Source organism: Rhea americana, unplaced genomic scaffold (assembly GCF_003343005.1).
Source record: "Rhea americana isolate MKP2758 unplaced genomic scaffold, rheAme1 scaffold_145, whole genome shotgun sequence".
NCBI lineage: Eukaryota > Metazoa > Chordata > Aves > Rheiformes > Rheidae > Rhea > Rhea americana.
The window spans coordinates 137,491-157,390 of NW_028185539.1; the positions used below are offsets into that span (position 1 = coordinate 137,491).

Here is a 19,900-nt window from a genome sequence, read left to right on the forward strand (position 1 = left end):
AAAAAAAAAATAAATAACGCATTTACCCAAAAAACCTACAAACAGTTTTGACATAACTATCTGCATATGTGTTTTTACCTGTGGCACATGAAATAATTTGAGTTTGTTTATGCTTTTTCTACAGTAGTATGGTAAATTGTTTCAAGCAGTACTTTTTTTTTTCTGACATGTCTTCCTGTGATTTGATCTTGTGTTATTGTATGTTGTAAGGATCAATTTAAATTTTTAATTCTACTTGCATTCTTTTTTTTTTTTAAACTAGCTGTTTTGCCATATAACTGTTTTTATATTGCCATATAACACAGATCCTCTTATCCTCTTATGGTTTCTGGTTTCTAAATTAGYTTTAAAAGGAATACATTTCAATTGGAACTGACTTGGCAGTCATTTAAAAACAAGCATTGTGTGTGTTTTGCTATTACGGAGGCTTAATATAATTGCTAACGTCATTATTTTCTAGTTTTCCTTTTAAATTAAAAGAAAGTTTTATATATTAAAGTGCTTCACCTGAACGTTTTTAAAGCTTCTGTTATCTACCCAGTTAAGATCTGGGCCTGGTCTTAACCATTGTATCTTAATTTCCATCTTTCCTAAATTCTTGAAAGAAAATAGTCATTTGTTACATGTCCAGGAGACTAAATGCGTATCAACCAGAGATGCATAATGCATATAAGGTGATTTTTTTTTTTACTCTGTAGGATCCAACCCATGCCTGGAGTGGAGGATTAGATCAGCAATTGAAAATGCATGATCTAAACACGGACCAAGGTAAGCAGACTGATTTTGTAAGTAGGCTCTTTAAAACAATTGAACTAAACCTAAGATTTATATACTTGTGCAAAAGCAAAATAGTGAAATGTGTTTATAGTTCTCTGGATGGGGGATATTTCCTTTTAGCAGTAGTTCAGGTTTTAATTAATAAACCTCCTCATATATATTGGTTACTGGTACAAGTGTTTCACTTGATCAGTCAGAAACATTGTGAGAAAAGTCATGTTTGCTTTTGTGCATTGCATAATAGTAGTTTAAAAATCAGTGTCATTCTAGCTCTGGAAGATGTTCAGCARGGCAAAGGGGAATCCAGGTAATCGTCTAGCCTCAATAAAGATGTATATGGTTCCTAAAGGCTTTTCTTGCTTGAAAGGTAAAGTACGATGGGTGTTGACTTATACATGACGTGATTCCTGATCTCATCCGCTGCCTCCTGATGTAAAAAAATACTGAGATTGTGTCCTACATGAATCAGAAGTAAGGTGGCTGTTTGCTTTTGTGCATATGAAGCTTATAATTATTTGGCTTGTGACATGCAGGAACATGCTGTTTTTTTCATAGAGTACCTACTGTATTCATCACTTCTAATAATTGATGCTCACTCACTTCAAAAGAGAAGTTAAAAAGTTGTACCTTGACTTTTACATAGAAATGCATGCTGAGATAACAGAGTTAAATTTGAAAATATTTTTAAAAAACATTATACATTAAAGGTAAGATGCTTAGCATGTCTATTTTCACAAGATTTTTAGTATTACATACTGTATTTTATGTTTAGGGTACAGCTCCTATTGATTTAAGTTATCACTGTTAGTGCTTGATGCTGCTCTCCTACCTTCTTTTGTCACCGAGGTAGAGCTGTTTAGGGCACTGTACCAGCAGGATTCCTTTTGGTGCAATTGAAGACTCTGCTGCAGTACCTTTAATAGAATGGCCTCATCTATCCCTTCCAAGCTTTTAGGGGTTTTACTTATATGGTGATGAATATTCACTATTTATTTTGCATAAAGTTTTTTTAATAAAGTAATAAAAGTTTTATTTACTTTAAGATGAAAATTGAAGGGTAAGAAACCACTATATGCCTGTCACACTGATGTTTTATGGTTCTTCAGCAATGTTGGATCTTTTAAAAAAAAACATATGTGCGTTTATCTAGCAGAACAACTGTTGGCACTAATAGGTATCATACAGACTTATGGAAGGGTTTGCCAGTTTTCCAGACATTTGGTAGATACTTTTTGTAGGACTTCCTGAGATAGATTTCTGTTGACAGTGCTGCTCTTCCATGTGTATCTCATGGAGGGGGGAATTAGTAACCTCTACTAGATCTCTGAGCATGTTATTTTCAAAGGTTTATATTTTAACAATATTCGGAATGGACTTTCACAAGTATGGCAAAATGTTGGTCCTTAGCATAAAGTTTTTGCATTTTCAAATTTAATAGCCTTATACTATGATTGCCTTTAAGAAAACACTGCTAGAATTAAACATAGACTTCTCCAGTGAGTTATTGCTGCAGATTATGGACCTACTTTGTCTAACTTTAGCGGGGGGAGAGAGAAAGATAATCAGCCTGAGGCATGTATAGTGTGCCAAAATCAGCCAATGACCAGAGCTTGACAAACTTGTGTGCAGTTGTAACAAAATGAGGTATTAAAGGTCAAACAATTTTATTATAGATAAATCTAGTCTTCTACTAGAAGTGCTCGTATTAACCGTAATTCCTTTCTTTTGTCCTACTGTTAACATATGCAAGCTTAAATCTCATTCAGCTTTCTGTATTAAGTGTCTGTATCACAGACACTTATCAAGTAGATACTTAACACTTTATACCTCTGTAGATCTTTGTRTGGCAGCCTAAAATTGTTAATATCCTTTGATAATCTCAGGAGACAAGTCTAAATTTAATGTATCTGATCTTTGAAAATTATGCTTTTGAAGATTGAGCAATCTTTAAAGGGAATCCTAGCATATTAGTACATCCATGGGAATGTCAGAAGATGGTGTGTTGTTACTGCAGTAATGTGTGCTTTTTTTTTTCTTTGTACAAAATATTTTGAATGTTTGGGGAGCCAGTAAAATTACTATAGACTATATTTTCTCTTACAGAAAACCTAGTTGGTGCCCACGATGCTCCTATCAGATGTGTTGAGTATTGCCCAGAAGTGAATGTAATGGTGACTGGAAGCTGGGATCAAACAGTTAAACTATGGGATCCCAGAACTCCTTGTAATGCAGGAACTTTCTCTCAACCTGAAAAGGTAGGTACRAGGTATTGTATCCCAGATAATATGTTAAATAGTACATCCAGTGCCTGTGGATCATCATTGTACAGCATACTATCTTCAACTATGAAACTTGAATATGAAAAGTTACTTTTGATATTTTTAAGCTCTGAGAATGAATGTTGCACACTGAAATGTTGAAAATAGCAAGATTTCAGGTTAAGATTTTGTCACTAGGAGAACATAACAATTCTTACCGTTTGTGATCTATGAAATCCTTATGCTCCTAATCACAATTGAGGAAGGAAAACCTAACAAATACAGCGTTAGAAATTGAGACAGATATTAATTTCATGGTCGTCTTTAAGTCAGGGATGGCGCATATTACAGTTTAATATTAAGATTTGTAGAGATCAGATTCTGGCAGTCATAAGGTCTGATTATTTACTAATGTGCATAAGGTTATAGTAGGGAGGTCACTTTATCTTCCTAGAATAATATGTATTTTTTGTTAGTATTAAAGGGTTAAACAGAATTGGTTGGACAGAATTGCTTCTATTGCAGGTTACCTGTGGCTGTACTAATAATGCCTAGTAAAATAAGGCATTCTCCTAATGCTGTAATTCTCCTAATACTCTTCTGATACTCCATATTACAGACCAAAAAGAAAAAGGCAAGATGTAGTATCTTAAACTTTTTCTAATGGTGATGGGGTGTGCTAATCTTTATACTGCTTGCAGTGATGTCACTAATAGAATTACAAGAAAATAGTTTCTTCTTTTTATCATAGATTCCTAAACATAGGCTGGATTGCTAGATAATATTACATGTGAATATTTTTTGTCTATCCTGTTTTTAGATTTAATTTAGTTCTGTTAAAATATATTGTCAAGTTGTAGTTACGAGCCATCGTTATGTTCCATATTGCATCTAAATAGCTATTACTTTTGTCACAACATAGCTGAATCTACTTCTGGCAAGACCTTTGTTCAGAATAAAGTAGCTGCATTATTTCTAGTTTTGATTTATAATTGTGTGTAGCATGTAAAGAACTGTGATAAATTGCTGACAGAATATCATATAATGGACAGCCACAGTGAATCAAGCTGCTTATTGGTTCAGCAAAGTTCATTATGTCATTTTTTTAATACTCCTTTTGATAAATGCGTACACCTACTCAACTGCATGACAATGGTTTCATTTGATTTATGATTGTGTGGTGTAGAGAGAATACTTACTATACAGGTGTGACATCAATTTGTAAAGAAGATTTAATGTTCTTTATGCCTTTGTTTCCATACCTGCATAAAAATTATATAATGTTTGTTAATATTTTTGGATCAATTTTTACATCAGTTAGAAAGGGAAATTTAAAAAGCTCTCCTGTTAAAGTATGTAATTATCCTTGGTTAAATTTTCTTGTCCTTTTAATATCTAAATGGGATTTGGCAATTGAGATCATCAGAAATTTTAGATGACTTTTATATGAACTCTCATGTTTCGGTCTTGAGAGAGAAACATGTTTTGTTTAAAGCAAGAATGTGTGCCTAGTGAATGTGTATTAGTTAAAGGAAGCTTTATTTTTATACATACATATATATGTGTGTGTGTATTTACTTGCGCATATATATATATACACACATACATACATACACACAAACCTATCAGATAACTTATTGTTTTCTTTCTGTTAACTAATTTTTTGAAAAAAAAAAATCCCTAGGAATGTTTATAGTAAATCATCAGAAAAGTTGTTTAACATTTCAGTGCAGTCTTACTGGAAACAAGTAGCTTTATTGAGCTTTATCAGAGAACTAGAAAGTGAAATCATTTGCTTCAGTTATATTGTACAAGCACATGCCAATAATAAATTGAATCGTTCTGGCAGGATACCAGATCTCCTACACTTTTCATTCTAGTTCTGAGGTATTTACAGTACCTGCTTCCTATATATTAGCTCATTAGGTCACTTCTGTAAAAACTTGTTTTTGTTATACCTTGTTATTCATGTTAACAGCTCAGTGACAGCACAACTATTAGGTAGCTGGATTCCATCTTGCTTGTGTATTGGCAGCTTTAAATTCAATTAATAATACAGGGGTTTTGATCAAACTTGATTTATTTTGACGTATTCTCAGATAACAGCATCTCAAATAATAGAAACTGAATGGCTTATCTACTGAGTACTTTCTTGAGAAATTTGAGAAACAAAAGTTAGAAACTCTGAGCCAATTTTGAGTTCAACTGAAATTCCAAGCCATAATTTTTAATGGATGTCAAGAATATTGCTTCAGTCAACTTCGCTCAGTTTTATTGAAGCATATATTAAATTAGATTTTAATGTTTTCTTGATGATTTATTTCTCCTTATTAACATGAAGTTCAAGTTGAAGTAATAAGGTGTTCTGTTTAAAAAAAAAAAAAAGGGAAGGAAAAAGATCCCTTAAAATGTTAGCTATGTTCCCCATGGATAGTCAGTATCACCCATGCTTTTTCTAGCAGATAAGCACTCATTCTCTTTACCCATACATTCAANAAAAAAAAAAAAAAAAGGAAGGAAAAAGATATTACCAGACAAAGGAAAAACAACAAAAAAAATGATGTAGTATTGTAGGACTGAAGCACATGATTGTGACTCGATCCTGCAGATTGCAAGCTGTGCACATCAAGTAGAGATGAATTCTAATTTCCACAGCCTTTCTTTTCCCAATTACTTTGTGCATATTTTTCTTCTAGCTTGAAATCTCTTACCTATTTAATGCTTAAAATATTTTGAGGAAATCTTGAATAATATTGATTTCGCTTTTGAATTATACATAAATAGAAATGCTACTGTACACATACAGAATTTAGAATGGGGTAATACCAGGCAAGGGCAGAAATACCATGTATGATATATTATTTAGGTATCACTGTGATCTAGAGACTAATTAAAAAATTGAACAAATGTACTTGAAAMTTAAAATTTCACAAGTCCATATTCATATTTCAATCTTTTTTTTTTTGGTAAATAAGTTATATACAGGATCGTGATCCTGTGTTAAAATTTATTTTAAGGCGTGTACCAGAATGCAGAGTTAAGGCTAAGCTATTGAAATACTAAATCGGTGTTTGATCAGTAACTGACTCCATACTAGTGCAGTTTGTTCCAAATTTAAGTTATAAACTGAAATGAAAGGGAAGTGAATCTGTAGCTATGGATTGAATTGTGTTTTTCTAAATTGTATGTTGCCAATGCTTTGTGTACAATGAACCATGGATATCCAGGCTGATAAGTGTATAATGTTGTACTTTTTTTCTAAAAGGTGTACACACTTTCTGTGTCTGGAGATAGACTAATTGTGGGGACTGCAGGTCGGAGAGTGCTGGTGTGGGATTTGCGCAACATGGGTTATGTTCAGCAGCGAAGAGAATCAAGCCTGAAGTATCAGACCCGCTGCATTAGAGCATTTCCAAATAAACAGGTATGGGAGCCATGGCAGCAATTATACTTCTGTGGAATATTTTTTGGGGAAAGATGGTGGCTTTTTTTTAAAGCTTCTGCCCCTTTCTCTCATCTAAAAAAAATATTTTTGATTTTTATGGTGTCATAATTGAACTTTTTTTTTATGACACACCTTGTTCCAGATCCTCTTCTGAGGAACAGTGTTGCTTAGGAATGTTTGCCACCCCTATTCACTACCATGTTTTTCTCATTTATGTTTCCTCAGATTCTTTTTTTCTCTCTTTTTTTTTTTCTCCTTGATAACGTTGTTTTAAACTGGTTATTTAATACATGACAATACTGGTGTGTAACCTTCAAAAACTTAGCTTTTATACATTGTAGCCCTAGATTCTTCAATAGGATAAAAATTATGTGAATGTGGCTTATATTTTTCTTCCTTTTATATTCTTTCTTCAAATCTGACTGTCATGCACTCAAGACTTGAGGACCCATTATCTAGGGGGAATTGTAAAATTTAGGTGATCATACAGCTATTCCACATAGATTAACATAGTGTGTCTGCGATTTCTAGCCTTTTTTGAAGCAAAGCAAGATCAGCTTACTCTGACATAAGAAAGAACCAATGTGGAAGAGTTTCCCTGTGTAAGCAGTGGAATTACTTGTTCTGGAACTGGCATGAATATATATATATATTTGTGTGTGTGTATATATTTTCAGTTCTAGTTGTAGTATAACATTGATCTTCCAGACTGTAAGGTAGTCTGGATTTTGAAGAGCCTTGTTACAGGTAGATATCATAATCCTATTTCTGAGAAGATCTGTTACAGGTTAAATTCAGAAGCTCTAATACAAGAGCCCTAAGTTGCTGTAAGTCAGGGCTACAATTAACTGAATAAGTGGGCGCCCCTTTTATAATCAGGTTTCACTGAAAATACTGTTTCAGCTTTGAGTGTTTAGCTGACAGTATACTACTCTGAACTAATGGTAATGTAATGCAATTCTGAAACTAAACAGTCCTATGGGTATCCATAATATCTGAGGTACCTAGGCCCTATGGTATACATGGGCAAATACAAGAGGCTACTAACTCTTTTCTTTTTTCTCTCTTCTCCCTCACCCACCAACCTGTTTTTGGAGCTGCAGCAGTAGTTAGAAGCCTCACTGTAAGCTTTAGCTTGTGGTGGAGTGAGAATTTCCCAGAAAGCTTTTCCTACACTGGTTCTTTGTTAGAAGCAAATTCTATCGCTGATACCATGGCTCTGTGGTAAAACACAATTTCCATTTGTACATAATGTAAGATTTTTTACATTTTATTTATTTGAATTTAGATTTCTATTCTAAACATCTAAAATGCACATCTCCAATTTTCTTTGGTAGGGTTATGTGTTAAGTTCTATTGAAGGCCGTGTTGCAGTGGAATATTTGGATCCAAGTCCAGAAATACAGAAGAAGAAATATGCGTTCAAGTGTCACCGTTTGAAGGAGAATAACATTGAACAGATTTATCCAGTTAATGCCATTTCTTTCCATAATGTCCACAACACGTTTGCTACAGGTGGAGTAGATACAATCAGTTTTTAATATTTACTGGTATTAAAAAGTTTTCAGTGTATCAGCTTCTTTAAGTTAACAGGTCAGCCTTTACTTGATATGCCTTTACTTTATAGACCTTTAAATCATACTTCTTGCTTTGAGCAGAGTTTTGAAATTATTTTATATAGTGAGAGTTACTTCTTTTAACAGATTTTATGAAATACTCATTGTACTCGCTACTGCATTATTCAACTCTATATAATGTGCTTTGATTGACAAAGTAATTTCATGTAGTTTTCTCTTTTTATTCTTTGCTGTATGTATTCGATCTTACACTTCTAGTTATAATTTATGAACAGATTTTGTTAATTAATTTTTCAGGTGGTTCTGATGGATTTGTAAATATTTGGGATCCCTTTAATAAGAAACGGCTGTGTCAGTTCCATCGGTATCCTACTAGCATAGCATCACTTGCCTTCAGCAATGATGGAACCACCCTTGCAATAGCTTCTTCATATATGTATGAAATGGATGACATTGAACATCCTGAAGATGGTATCTATATTCGCCAAGTGACAGATGCAGAAACAAAACCTAAGTGAGTATGCTTCACCTGTATTTGAGCCTTTCTGAGCATTCATCCCAAGATTTATTAATTTTCTTAAATTCATGAATAGCATTATTGATGCCAGTAGATAGTGCAGCTTGACAGTAGGGTTGGATTTGATTTTATCTTGTTCGCCCAAGCTTTCAATATCCGTAGGTTGATAGACGTCTGATGGATAAAATTGTGCCTAGTTGTTTAGCAGAAGAAGAGTGTCAAACTCTTATCCCTTTTGAATAGATGCTATTATATGAAGCTGTGGAATTATTGCTAGCTCATTGCTTCAAAATTAAGTGAAGAATTCAAAAATAATTTGAGTAAAAGTTAGGATTAATGAAATTAAAGAAACACACTACATGTCTAGCTGTTATAGTCAGAGTGAATTTGGATACTGTTCTTCCAAGAAAACCTTCCTAGGTTTTGTAAAATCAAGTAAAGGGCTTTCTCAGTCCTTGTGTTGCAGAGTTTACTGAAGCCCTCTAATACACTTTTCTGTCACTGTTGCTGTGAAAATGGGGCTAACAGATGATTGGAGGTAAAAGATTTCTGTTAAGTTATTTGGCACAAATGTTTAGAAAACCTGACATTGTAGAACTGCACTACTCTTCATTTTGCTTGTGTGGGGTTAGTTTAGAATTTCAAATTCTTGTGGTTTGTCACTGCTAATTTCTTCTTTTAGTACTCATACTGTCTTATATTTTGTCTTATGCCATTGTCTCCATTGTTTTTTTATTATTATTTCAGTGGCTATATAAGTAGCCATATATCAGTGATCAGAGTTCTTGAGTCTACAACCTCAAGACCTTTTTTCCTCTGAAGAGACTTATGTCAGAGCAGCTATTTCCCCACTGTACAGATGTGGGAAGAATATTATAAAAGAACAAATCTCACTTGAAAAGGCTTGTTTTAAAATAATTTTGGTACTGATGGGGGAAAAATAAAAAGCATAACTTTCAGTTCTTATTCCTGTAACTTTCTCTCTCTCTCTTTTTTTTTTTCTTTTTTCTAAAGTCCAGAGCTAATTTCTCATAGTTATTTGTAAAATCAGATTCTGCTTCATATATACATTTGGGAGAAATTAAAAAAAGAGGTGATACAATAATACTTGTTATTGGTCTTGTAATATTAAGAACTATTTTCAGTTATTTTTGTTCCTTGCTAGTAATGGTTGCTAATTCTGTAGATGCTTCATTCTGCCGTATGAGGAGGTTAATCTGCAATTAAACAATATTTCCTCTTGGCCCTCCATTATTTTCTGAAACAGATGGTTCATCATTTCCTGGGCTGTTAAACACAGCAAGGTTAAGGTTAGACTCTTGGGAATCAGCTAGTTTTGAATCTTATTAGACTGTAGAAGGAAAACTAATAAGAATACTCCTTAATATCATTTTGTGACTGTAAACAATTATTTATTAGCAAACAATTGATCCCAGAAGGGCAAATTGTTTGAGTCAGTAATGAGCTGAGAAAAGACAGAGCATATCTGTGTATTTGGAAAATAATTGTAACGTAATTGCAATGCATTTAGACAGGCATCTTTTTGGACCTGTTTGTATCTTTAAATGAATTTCTGAAAACATTAACAAGGTTTACATGCTTTTCTGACATTTATAAGTTGCTTGTGCCAACCTTAGGGCACTAGTCTCTGGTGACTAAGAATTTTATATATATATTAATGTTACAGTAGTGTGAGTCATTTCTGATTTATTATAAAAATAGATTACTTGGAACAAGACTAATAGTTTTGGTTGTTTCTCTTTGCATATTAATTTGAATTACCTTGCGTTTCTGCATAACACATTCTTAAATGCATCAAAATGGTGCCATATTATATAAAGAATAACTGGCAAGGTCAGAGTTTTAGTCACTGAGTTATGTATCATATCTTGATACAAGTGAAAGSTGTCTTTCTACATACTAGCATTTATGGAATGTCAAATATTTTACCTGCTTATGAATATTCTACAAAATACTTGCTGAAACATGATTTATTTATTTCAGGTCTACTTAGACTTCTGGTGATATCCCTTTTCTACAAAAGATGCCCACGTGCTCCTAACAAGACCAAACTAAAAACAATAGAAATGGGAAGAACAATCTTTGTATTGATATTTTTAACTAAGAAATATCTGTTTGTATGTTGCAGTATGTCATAATCTGTCATTACTTTTCTGCTTAAAACAGTAGTGAATCAATGTTTACTTTAACTGCTGTCTGTAGGTAAAATAGTTCTTTCCTGTAGGTAACTTTGCTTATACGATTTCTTAACAACTTAAAACATTTTGTTGTATCCTTAATTATGAAAACTTCCAGTGTTCTCAGAATTGTTCAATAAATATACATCTTAGGGTTTTTTGAAAATAAATTTTGTGTAATAACCTTTACTGTTGGTGAAACAAACATTGAGTTCTAGATACTTCATTATGGGAAATTTCTTAACCTTTGTCTTCTCTGAGTGAAGTAAAAGGGGAATACTTTCCTCACCTGAGGATGTTTAACTATTCAGATAATGTGTTCACAGTACTGTGAAAGTCTAGAGTTGTATTAGGAGTGCTGTGTTATCTTGATGACTTGATATTACTGGAAAACTGTTTTATCATTTCTGAAGGAAAGTGAGACCTCTGTAGCATGTAGTGCTCTTTAGTTTGTCATATACTACTACTGTGTATTTGTAGAGAAGCCCAAGGTTAATCATGCATGTGAAGAATTGAGGGTTGAGGGAAGCAAATTGAGACCTTGAGCTATAGCAGGTTGGTTTGTTCAGAGTCTGCAAGTTTGACCTGAGAGCCTCAAGTCTGTAGTATCACAAATAAAGGTAGAAAAGAACAGTGCTAAGAGTGCAGATGCAATTCTGGCCACATCAGCAATGCAGTATGCTCTTTCTCTGTATGTTTTGTTTGCCTTATTGCCACTTGGTCAGAAGTTTTATTTGTAGTCAGAATTTTGTATCAGCCACCTGAGGATTTGGAGCGTAGGAGGGAGAAATGATCGAACTTAAACATTTTAATTTCTGTTTGGAAAGTAGTATGAGGAAAACACTTTAGGTACTCTGTATATGTCTGTCTCGTTTTGTTTTTTTTCCCTCTCTAGGCCCCCTCTAATCAAGAAAATAAACCTGCAAATCTATCTCAAATAAAAGAATATTTTCTGTGCTGAATATTCCAGTCTGGCTTGTGGAAATGCTTTCTGATTAGTAGTACCAATAAAAGTTCTTTCATCCAATGCCATTTGCAGAACGGACTTTCAGATCATGCTTTAAAAGTTGTTTATATCTTCCCTAAGCGGTTTATATCAGGTGTTTGAGAAGCACTTCAGGAACTTTGAAGTGAGCAGTAAGGTGGGACACAAGGAAACATGACTGCTTCTGTGAGCTTTATCCAAGGTGATTGTTGTGTGGATATGTTGGAAGAAGGGATGATTGGTTTCATATCTTACTTCAACCTTTTCTGTTCTGAAATAAGTGACCGTATAATCAGTGGGAGTACTTCYGTATTTTTAAGAAAGCAAACTTGTTGGCAATGGGAATAGTAACAGGCTGTTCCAAAGAAGGTGGTGACGGAGAGGAAACTGGGCTCTGCAGTGTTAAGCTGTTGTCAGGTAGAGATAGTAATTGGTTGTATGTAGAATATTTGATACTTTGTCATGAGCTAGATCTGGATTCTTTAATAATCTTAGTAGTCTGCTTTCAGTAGGTTTAAAAGAATTAAAGATTTTGCTGAATATGCAAATGAATGCCACGGTCACTAGAGGTGAACCTGTTCTCTATCCTGATACACATATACTATCCCTGTTTTTTCAAATGTTAACAGACTGTTTTGCACTCTTGGGAGATGAAGATGTTGGACAAAGATTGTTTTTGAAGTCAGCCAAGGAAGTTGCAATGCCTTTTTTTTTTTTCCTGTAGAGGAATGAAACTATACTCTGGTTTTGGGGCATAACTTGGGAACTAAAGGTTTCTACTAATATGACTAGCAGAGAAATGATAAGCAAATGGAAGTGATTGGAGATTGAGACAGCAGACTTTGTGTTAAGAGCACTTTTAAGCAGTCCTACTGTTCCAGACCACAATGCATTTTCAAGCAGATGTAGATATGTACGATTTACCAACCAGACATACAGTATATGCTCGCTCCCCCCCCCTCTCTCTCTCTCTCCCTCCCCCCCTCTCTCTCGCTCTCTCTCTGTTTCCCCTTCTCCCACCTCCCTCTTCAGCCAAGAGAGTATAATATTACGGTCTACAGGATTGAACCCACAAAAATATTTTCATGTTACTTAGAAGTACAACAGTGACCATACTTGGGAAAAAGAAAAGCAGAACTGAAGTGAGGATGGGTCCAAATAAGCAATGTGTGAAGATAGATAGAAGTAGGCTGAGCATAATGAAGAAGGAGTGACACAAAAAAAGGAACACGTGAAATGGAAAGAGGATATAGTGGAGAGATCAGAGGCAGAACTGTCCATAGGAGTCTGTGTGTCTGCAAGGGGGAAGTGAAGTAAGAACTAGAGAAACTAGGGAAAGCAGAAGAAAAAGTATGAGGGGAATTCCAAGTGGTTTAGGTAACAAACCCATAACATAGGCACACAAAAATGATATCACTAAAAAATTGCGTATTTTTTGCTTTTTGGGTAAGCTTGGTTACTGTACTAAGAACTAGTGCTTCAGTGGCCACAGGTAATCACAGATAGGTAGGATGAAACTGGTTGGATTGGTATAGCTGTTTTCTATGAAGTGTTGGAGTGCTTTATGTAGGTACTTGAAACAAACTAGAATCTGTAGAAAACGCAGTGAGACAGCCAGGCATAACTGAAGAGAAATATTAGTCAGGGCAACAGTAGTGTCCATGTCTTAGGAATATATACAGTTGGAAGGCAGGCTTCTATTTCTTTAATAAGATTGATCTTGCTTTTATTAGCTGTCCCCCCAAAATACAGCTAAAGGCAAAGGTTTGGAAGCCAAAGAAATCATGAAACAAGCCTTCTCTGACCTATATGGCAAGCAGCTGAACAGGATATACTGACTCTTGATCAGAAGAATTGATATCTAAAAAAGCTCTTTAAGCCACTACTTTCTGCAGAATGTTGAGGGTCATACAGAGAACAGGGAGTCATAGCTGTCATTCTCATAGAATCATCCATCACCGTTGACTGCTAGCAGGGAAAAATACCACAGGTTGTCTCTCACAAGAGCCTCATAACGCTATGGTATTAGAAGCCAAGCGGCATCTGTGCCCTGAATGTTACAAAAGCATGCTGGTAAGTGTACTTTTTCTGTTGGTGAGTACATCAAGATAATCAGTGTCCAGGTATTACATGCAGGTCTCTAGCTCTGCCACATCTGAAGTATGATATTTTGTTCTGCTACTGCTGCAATTATAATAGATATACAAAAATTTTTTACTGTAGRCATATGTTTTCCTAGGCCAGACCAGTCCCTGCTCTAAGTTCAACTATGTGAACACAAAGACTCAAGTGATGCCTTTGAGGGAGACCTTTGTAAAGCTGTGTAGCTATGCTAGCTCCATCTTGCGAACTGTCACACTTCTATTTTCACTGCTGTGAAAATTAAGGATTTTGTTTAGTTGGAGGAATTGTGTAGTCACTCAGTTAACAGATGCAGCAATTGAATTACTGATTAAGACAGATGCCCCAAAAGTAGATATTCCTATTATTGGGCACTTCTGAAAATATTGGCCTAAATGACATGCCCACCATTGAGTGATCAATAATACTGGTCTGGAGCAGAACCTGTTTCTTCTGACTAGCAGGCATCTGTTCCGGTGATTACCCCATTAGCTGCTTTTATGTTGTTTAGTATAATCATAACCGCAACGTTAGTAATTTTTTAGTCAATATGCAACTGATACAACTTCTAGTCTTCCAGTAGTGTGACATTTGCTCTGAAACATGATGGACTTCTTATTCAAAAAAAATATTTAAGTGATAGTTCATATATAGCTATGTAGAATTTAGAATGGAAAAGTCAAATAGAGGACTTAGTAGTTATAAGGATAACTGGCTACGCTAAAGATATTTACTGTGAAATATGTCTTATTTCATAAGGCTGTGCGCTGCACTTTTTGACTATATCGTACACTTTCCTATAGAATGAAAAGATGCAAAGGTATGTAACACAGGAAATGTAGTAGGTCTTCAGAGTCTGCTGTGATTACCTGCAAAGTGGAAGGGGATAAACTGTTCTCCATGTCCACTGAGACTGGGCTAAGACATAATGAGCTTAAATTGCAGCAGAGATTAGTCTATGCATTAGGAAAAACTTCAAGTGTCAGGATGGTTAAGCACTGGAATAGATTGCCTGGAGAAGYTGCAGAACCTCCATCTGTGGAATTTTTCAAGCACAAACAGCTGCTGGGAGTGGAGTAGTTATAACTGATCCCATCTTAAGGCAAGAGATATAAACTAGATGACTTCAGGAAGTCCTTTTTGCCCTTGTTTTCCATGCTTTCACATGTGATGTGTGACAGCTACTTTTCCTAGAACTGAAATATCTGTATATGGGTATGGTTTTTCAATGCATTTTCTTAAGCCTTTCTTAGGTTGTTGTTTTTTCCTCTGATTACACTCCCATCTCCAAAAATCTTAAAAATAAGCTGTGTAAGTATGTACATTTAAAAAAAATCCACATTTTTTTCTTTTTGAAAATAATGTATTCATGTCAAATAAAATGACAGAAATCAAGCAACTAAAATGGAAAAGTGAAACTCAGAAAACAATACTTACTGACTGTACTTGCAGTTGCTACATTGCTGAACTTGTTTCTGATCATTCATCCACCTGTCGTGGTTGCAAAGAGTACTCCTTTGATATAACACAAAGGCAGAGATTCCTGTTTTTTTTTTTTTTTAACTTTTATTAAATAACCTATTTTTTCTCCTCGCTGATCCAAAACACTGTAGCAGTTGGAACTAGATTCAGCTTGGAGTCTCTGTCCCTGCCTACCAGCGTACCTTTTCCACATGACCTGGTAAATCGCAGCAGGCTGGTGCCAGAAAGCTTTGGCTGGGAGTAAGCTCTGCAGAACACTTCTGTTAAGCAGAACTGTAATACTTTGTTATATATTTGCTTCACAATCAATTCTGAATTCATATTTGCTTAATACAGCAGAACCTGATTCTTGTAGGCTATACACGTCTTTCACTTGCAGGAAACTTGCATCAGTCCTTATAGCTCAAGTTGGCAGCTAGCTTCACCATTGGCCGACCCTAAACAACTCTTGTCCTAGCCTAACAGCTGGTCCTATCTTTTAGTCTATTTCCCACTTAAAGAAAASCACTATATTCTCTTCTGATTTTTTAAAAGCATCCAGTAAAAACAAAGGCATAATTTATTTGCTCATGATAAAGGGTTTCTAATAAACTAAGCTAAGCCAGGTTTGCTTTTCCTTGCTTGTGTTTCTGCAAACCGCTGCTGCTGTTGTCAACAGTCTCGTTCTTGGTGTTGTACAGATGCATTGTAAGAAATACTCCAGGCTAGAGAGATTTTACACTCTAAATTAGACTACCAAAGGTTGAGAGAGAAGAATATTCTTATTTTACAGATGTCAATAGAGGCACAGAATAAGGAAGTGAATTTCTTTGACACAGAGCAAAGGCAGGAGTTGAGCAGAGTTTTTTGTTTTGTTTTGTTTTATTTGGGGTTTTTTGGATCTGAGCTGAAATAATTGGTCTATGTTTTTTCCTKTGCTGTAGACCTGCTGTGGGAAGTTACTTTAATTAAACTTCCTCTTTCTCTGCTGTATTTTTTTGTAAATAAAGTGAACAGGTATTTAAGGTAAATGAGACCAAAGAGTTAATGGAGACTTAAGATCCTGGATGATGAATCTTAAATGTGAATTATTCTTATACAATAATGCAGTATACATTGTGTTGATATACAGTAGTTCTAAGTGGTGTAAAAAGAGACCAAAAGAATACAAAGACTTACTTTATTTGCTGCTGTAGCAAACAGTAGAGGATGGTTGCAATGAATGGAAAGGAAGTGCAAGCATTTTTAGAGTCATTCATTTTAAAAATGAAAGAATTGTTCTAGGTAGTCTTACCTAGGCAGAAATAATGTGTAACAGGCCCTACAAATCAAAGATTATTAAGGGAAAACACTATTTAACAGAAAATCTGTAACCCACTTTAAAAGGATGAGAAAATTGTACAGCTATTGCCTGCGTGGCAGACGAGCAGAAACGTCAAGAATATTTATCCTTTTTTTTTTAAAACCATGTTACACCTCCTCAAAGTCTGATGTCTCTTATTTACAAATCACTTTTCTTGCTCCATGTAGGTATTTTGTATTTTACTTCTAGAGCTGGTGACTGCAGTTGCTGCAGTGCTACGTGTAGAGCTTCTGCTTTGTTCTTTGTAGGATGCTTGTCTGTGGCTACAAAGTTGTTGAGAAGCTGCAGGTGTATTTTCCTCGGAAACAAACGCACAGGGAATGTGTAAGTGGAAGAGGGCCTCCTCTTCCCAGCCTTCTGGTGGCACACCAGCCATTCTTTAAGATTTGCTTTATTGTACAAAGCATGTCAGTGCTGTTTTTCTTAGTATGGGTTATCACTATCATCAGCTGACATCTTTTGGTTACACAAAAGATAATACTAATTGTACTATAAATATTTTTGGTGTTTGTAAGTTACATGTCTTGATCGTGACCAAGAATCCCTTAATTCTTTTTCTTCTATCTTCCTTTATATTTTTCTGTTGAGATTGTTCCATCCTTTGTGTGAAAGCTTTTTGTAGTGGCCTGCTAACATATGATCACTGGAAGGTGAATGCTGCCTGAAGGGTGAGATGAGAAATGTGCCCTCGTTTTGTCAGAGCACATTAATTTGTGCTAATGAGAGTTTGAAGGGAAACATGGTGCAAAATATTTGTAGATAAACTTTTCAAATGAAACGTCTGGCCTTTTATGCAAAAAACTAGGCTCTATTCTACAAATTGAACAACAGGAATTTACCTGGGGAAATGTATCTATGCATTCCTGTTTAAAATCTTTGCTTTTTAAGATCATGTTGCTAAGCTTGAAAAATAAAAGCAGTGCTTATAGTCCATGTATTTTTCCCTTGGTTATAATGGAGTCACTGTTCTTTCCCTGTCATCTGCAATCCTCAAATGCTTTTAATCAAATCCTGGGTATCTAAATTATTGAACATCTTTTTGGGATTACATTTTTTTATTCCTAATTATACGCAAAAGATATATATCATGAAATATGCAGCATGTAATTGTGATTAAAGCGTACAGTCTCCCAAAAGATGGGTCTAACAGTTTGATACATCCAAAATTTAATTAGGCAGATAATGGGGTTAGAACTGAAATTTTTGAGGTTTGAACGGGGAAGGAAACTTTGGGGATTAGATTTTTTTTTTTTTTTTGATGGAGGTGGAGATCAATATGGAGGCTGCAAATGCAATTCAAAATCATATTTCTATCCTGCTCTTCATCTGTTTCTCTTCCTCCTTTCCTCCTTATGTTGGTCTCAAGAGTTTCCCTACAAAAACTGAATTTGTTTAAATAGTGAACAAATAAGTCATTTAGTAGCAGAATGAATGAAACCTGATTTTCTACATAGTTGGGTTTTTATGGTTATTCCTTCTTAGACATCTGAGAAACCATGTTTAGATTTAAACTTTTCCAGTCAGGAGGAAGCTTTCTCCCAGGTAGATCTGCTGGACCTTCCTTACTGGGAACATTATTAAAAGCTGTCTCCTTTGCTTAGCTGTCTGCTTTTGTGACAGATGCAGAAATTTGATATCTTTGAGACCTCCTTCCTCTATCAAACTTGGCTGTAACTGGTCATTCAGTTCGAAAGTTGTTAGGGGGATGAGAGGTGAAGGGGACAGGCTGACAAACACATGCAATGAGATTCATTCCGTGAATTCATTCCATGAATCTCATTTCCTCAGGAAAACCAGAGTAAAAAATCAATTAAGGCTAAGACCCTCCAGTAGCCGTCTTCAATTACTTTACAAGGACAATGCCTTTTACTGAAGTATCTATTATATAAAAATATCTTGATCAATACAAAATACGATGAAACCTGTTTTGGCAGTTGTTTGCAAGTGGCAAAATACAGCCTAGAAATCTGGCTTTTCCGTGAGCAGTAGCTGAAGGTGCATAGCTTTTGGCAGAATCCGGGATTCACCCACCGTAGGTTGCACGTTTGGTGTCGTTTGGAACGTGTACGGTCAACCTGCCTGTGCTATTCCCGTGGCTGTACACAGCAGCAGCGCTTCCAACAGTCGGCGTGTGCTTCGGGACAACGCTAGCTGTTACTTTGTTCCTGGTGACACTTAAGTAGCAACTAAAATTTCAGGTGCTGCTATTTCTAGGATGCACTTGAAAAGCTTACTCCTATCTCTTGTACTTTCTGCAAAGAGGAACTACTGCCTGATCGTTTTGTCTCYTGGGGCAGAAAATAATGATACACCTGTCAAATACGCAGGGACGTTGCAGCTGGGTTTCTGCCAACCAAGCTGCCCTCCGGCCGCACAAGGATAGCGGATCCTGCTCGTCTTACCACGTGCCTCTGTACAAGCTGCGCGACCGCRAAGGCTTGTGAGTCTACCTAGTCTTTTGTTCAGTGTTTGACCTTGCACTGCTGATTAACCAGTACCTCCTGTCGGAGTAAATTGKTTTTTTCTTCCACCTTCTCAAAATTTCTTGTTTCTGCATAGTTCTGTTTATGCTCTCTCCCTATGTCCTTTTTATTTCTTTGTTCAAACATCTAACATTTGTTAAGCSTCTGATTCTTACAATCAGAAGTAATTCAAATATATCTTATGAGTGGCAGACATAGATTATTAATTTTTTTCTCCAAATTCTTTCTTGGATTATGTTCTAAGCCACCTTCAAAATCCCAAGCAAAGATTAATAAAAAGGAGGAAACAGGGAAACTTTTTTTTTTCTGTTCTGATAGAAAACCAAGTCTAAGCAAGCAGTCTAAAAATTTTACATTTTGTCTGTAGAGCAGCAGAAATTGTGAGTGTTCTTCTGATATCCTGGTTACCCAGTGAAGACTTCCAGATTTAATACTTCTAGAGCTATAGTTCCCCCTTTTTTTCTGTCCTTTTCCTCTTATTTCTACACTTATTATGCTAATGTCTTGTTCTGYTGGGGAACTGTTTACAGTAAAGAAAAACCCACATTTTGACTGACTTGCATAGAATTTTTATGCTGCAGTCTTTTTATATTTATAGAAAGAAGGAAATGCAAGATGAAAATGTTAATACTGGAAATGTACGTATGTTTCAGATGATGCATTATATATATCCCCTTATTTCTTGTTTTGTTTCTCCATCTTTTTCACTTTATGA

The 19,900-nt window shown here is 35.3% G+C and overlaps 1 protein-coding gene across 1 annotated transcript in view; it reads left to right on the top strand.

Moving 5' to 3' along the window:
* BUB3 (BUB3 mitotic checkpoint protein) overlaps positions 1 to 11,734 on the top strand; it is a 14,741-nt gene extending 3,007 nt beyond the window's left edge. Inside the window, exons 4-9 of the mRNA XM_085299095.1 lie at positions 699 to 768; positions 2,881 to 3,032; positions 6,301 to 6,459; positions 7,818 to 7,995; positions 8,355 to 8,571; positions 10,579 to 11,734. Coding sequence (XP_085155221.1) covers positions 699 to 768; positions 2,881 to 3,032; positions 6,301 to 6,459; positions 7,818 to 7,995; positions 8,355 to 8,571; positions 10,579 to 10,588 — 786 coding nt within the window. The 3' untranslated portion in view covers positions 10,589 to 11,734. The remainder of the gene's footprint in view (positions 1 to 698; positions 769 to 2,880; positions 3,033 to 6,300; positions 6,460 to 7,817; positions 7,996 to 8,354; positions 8,572 to 10,578) is intronic.
* Positions 11,735 to 19,900: the final 8,166 nt, after the last annotated feature.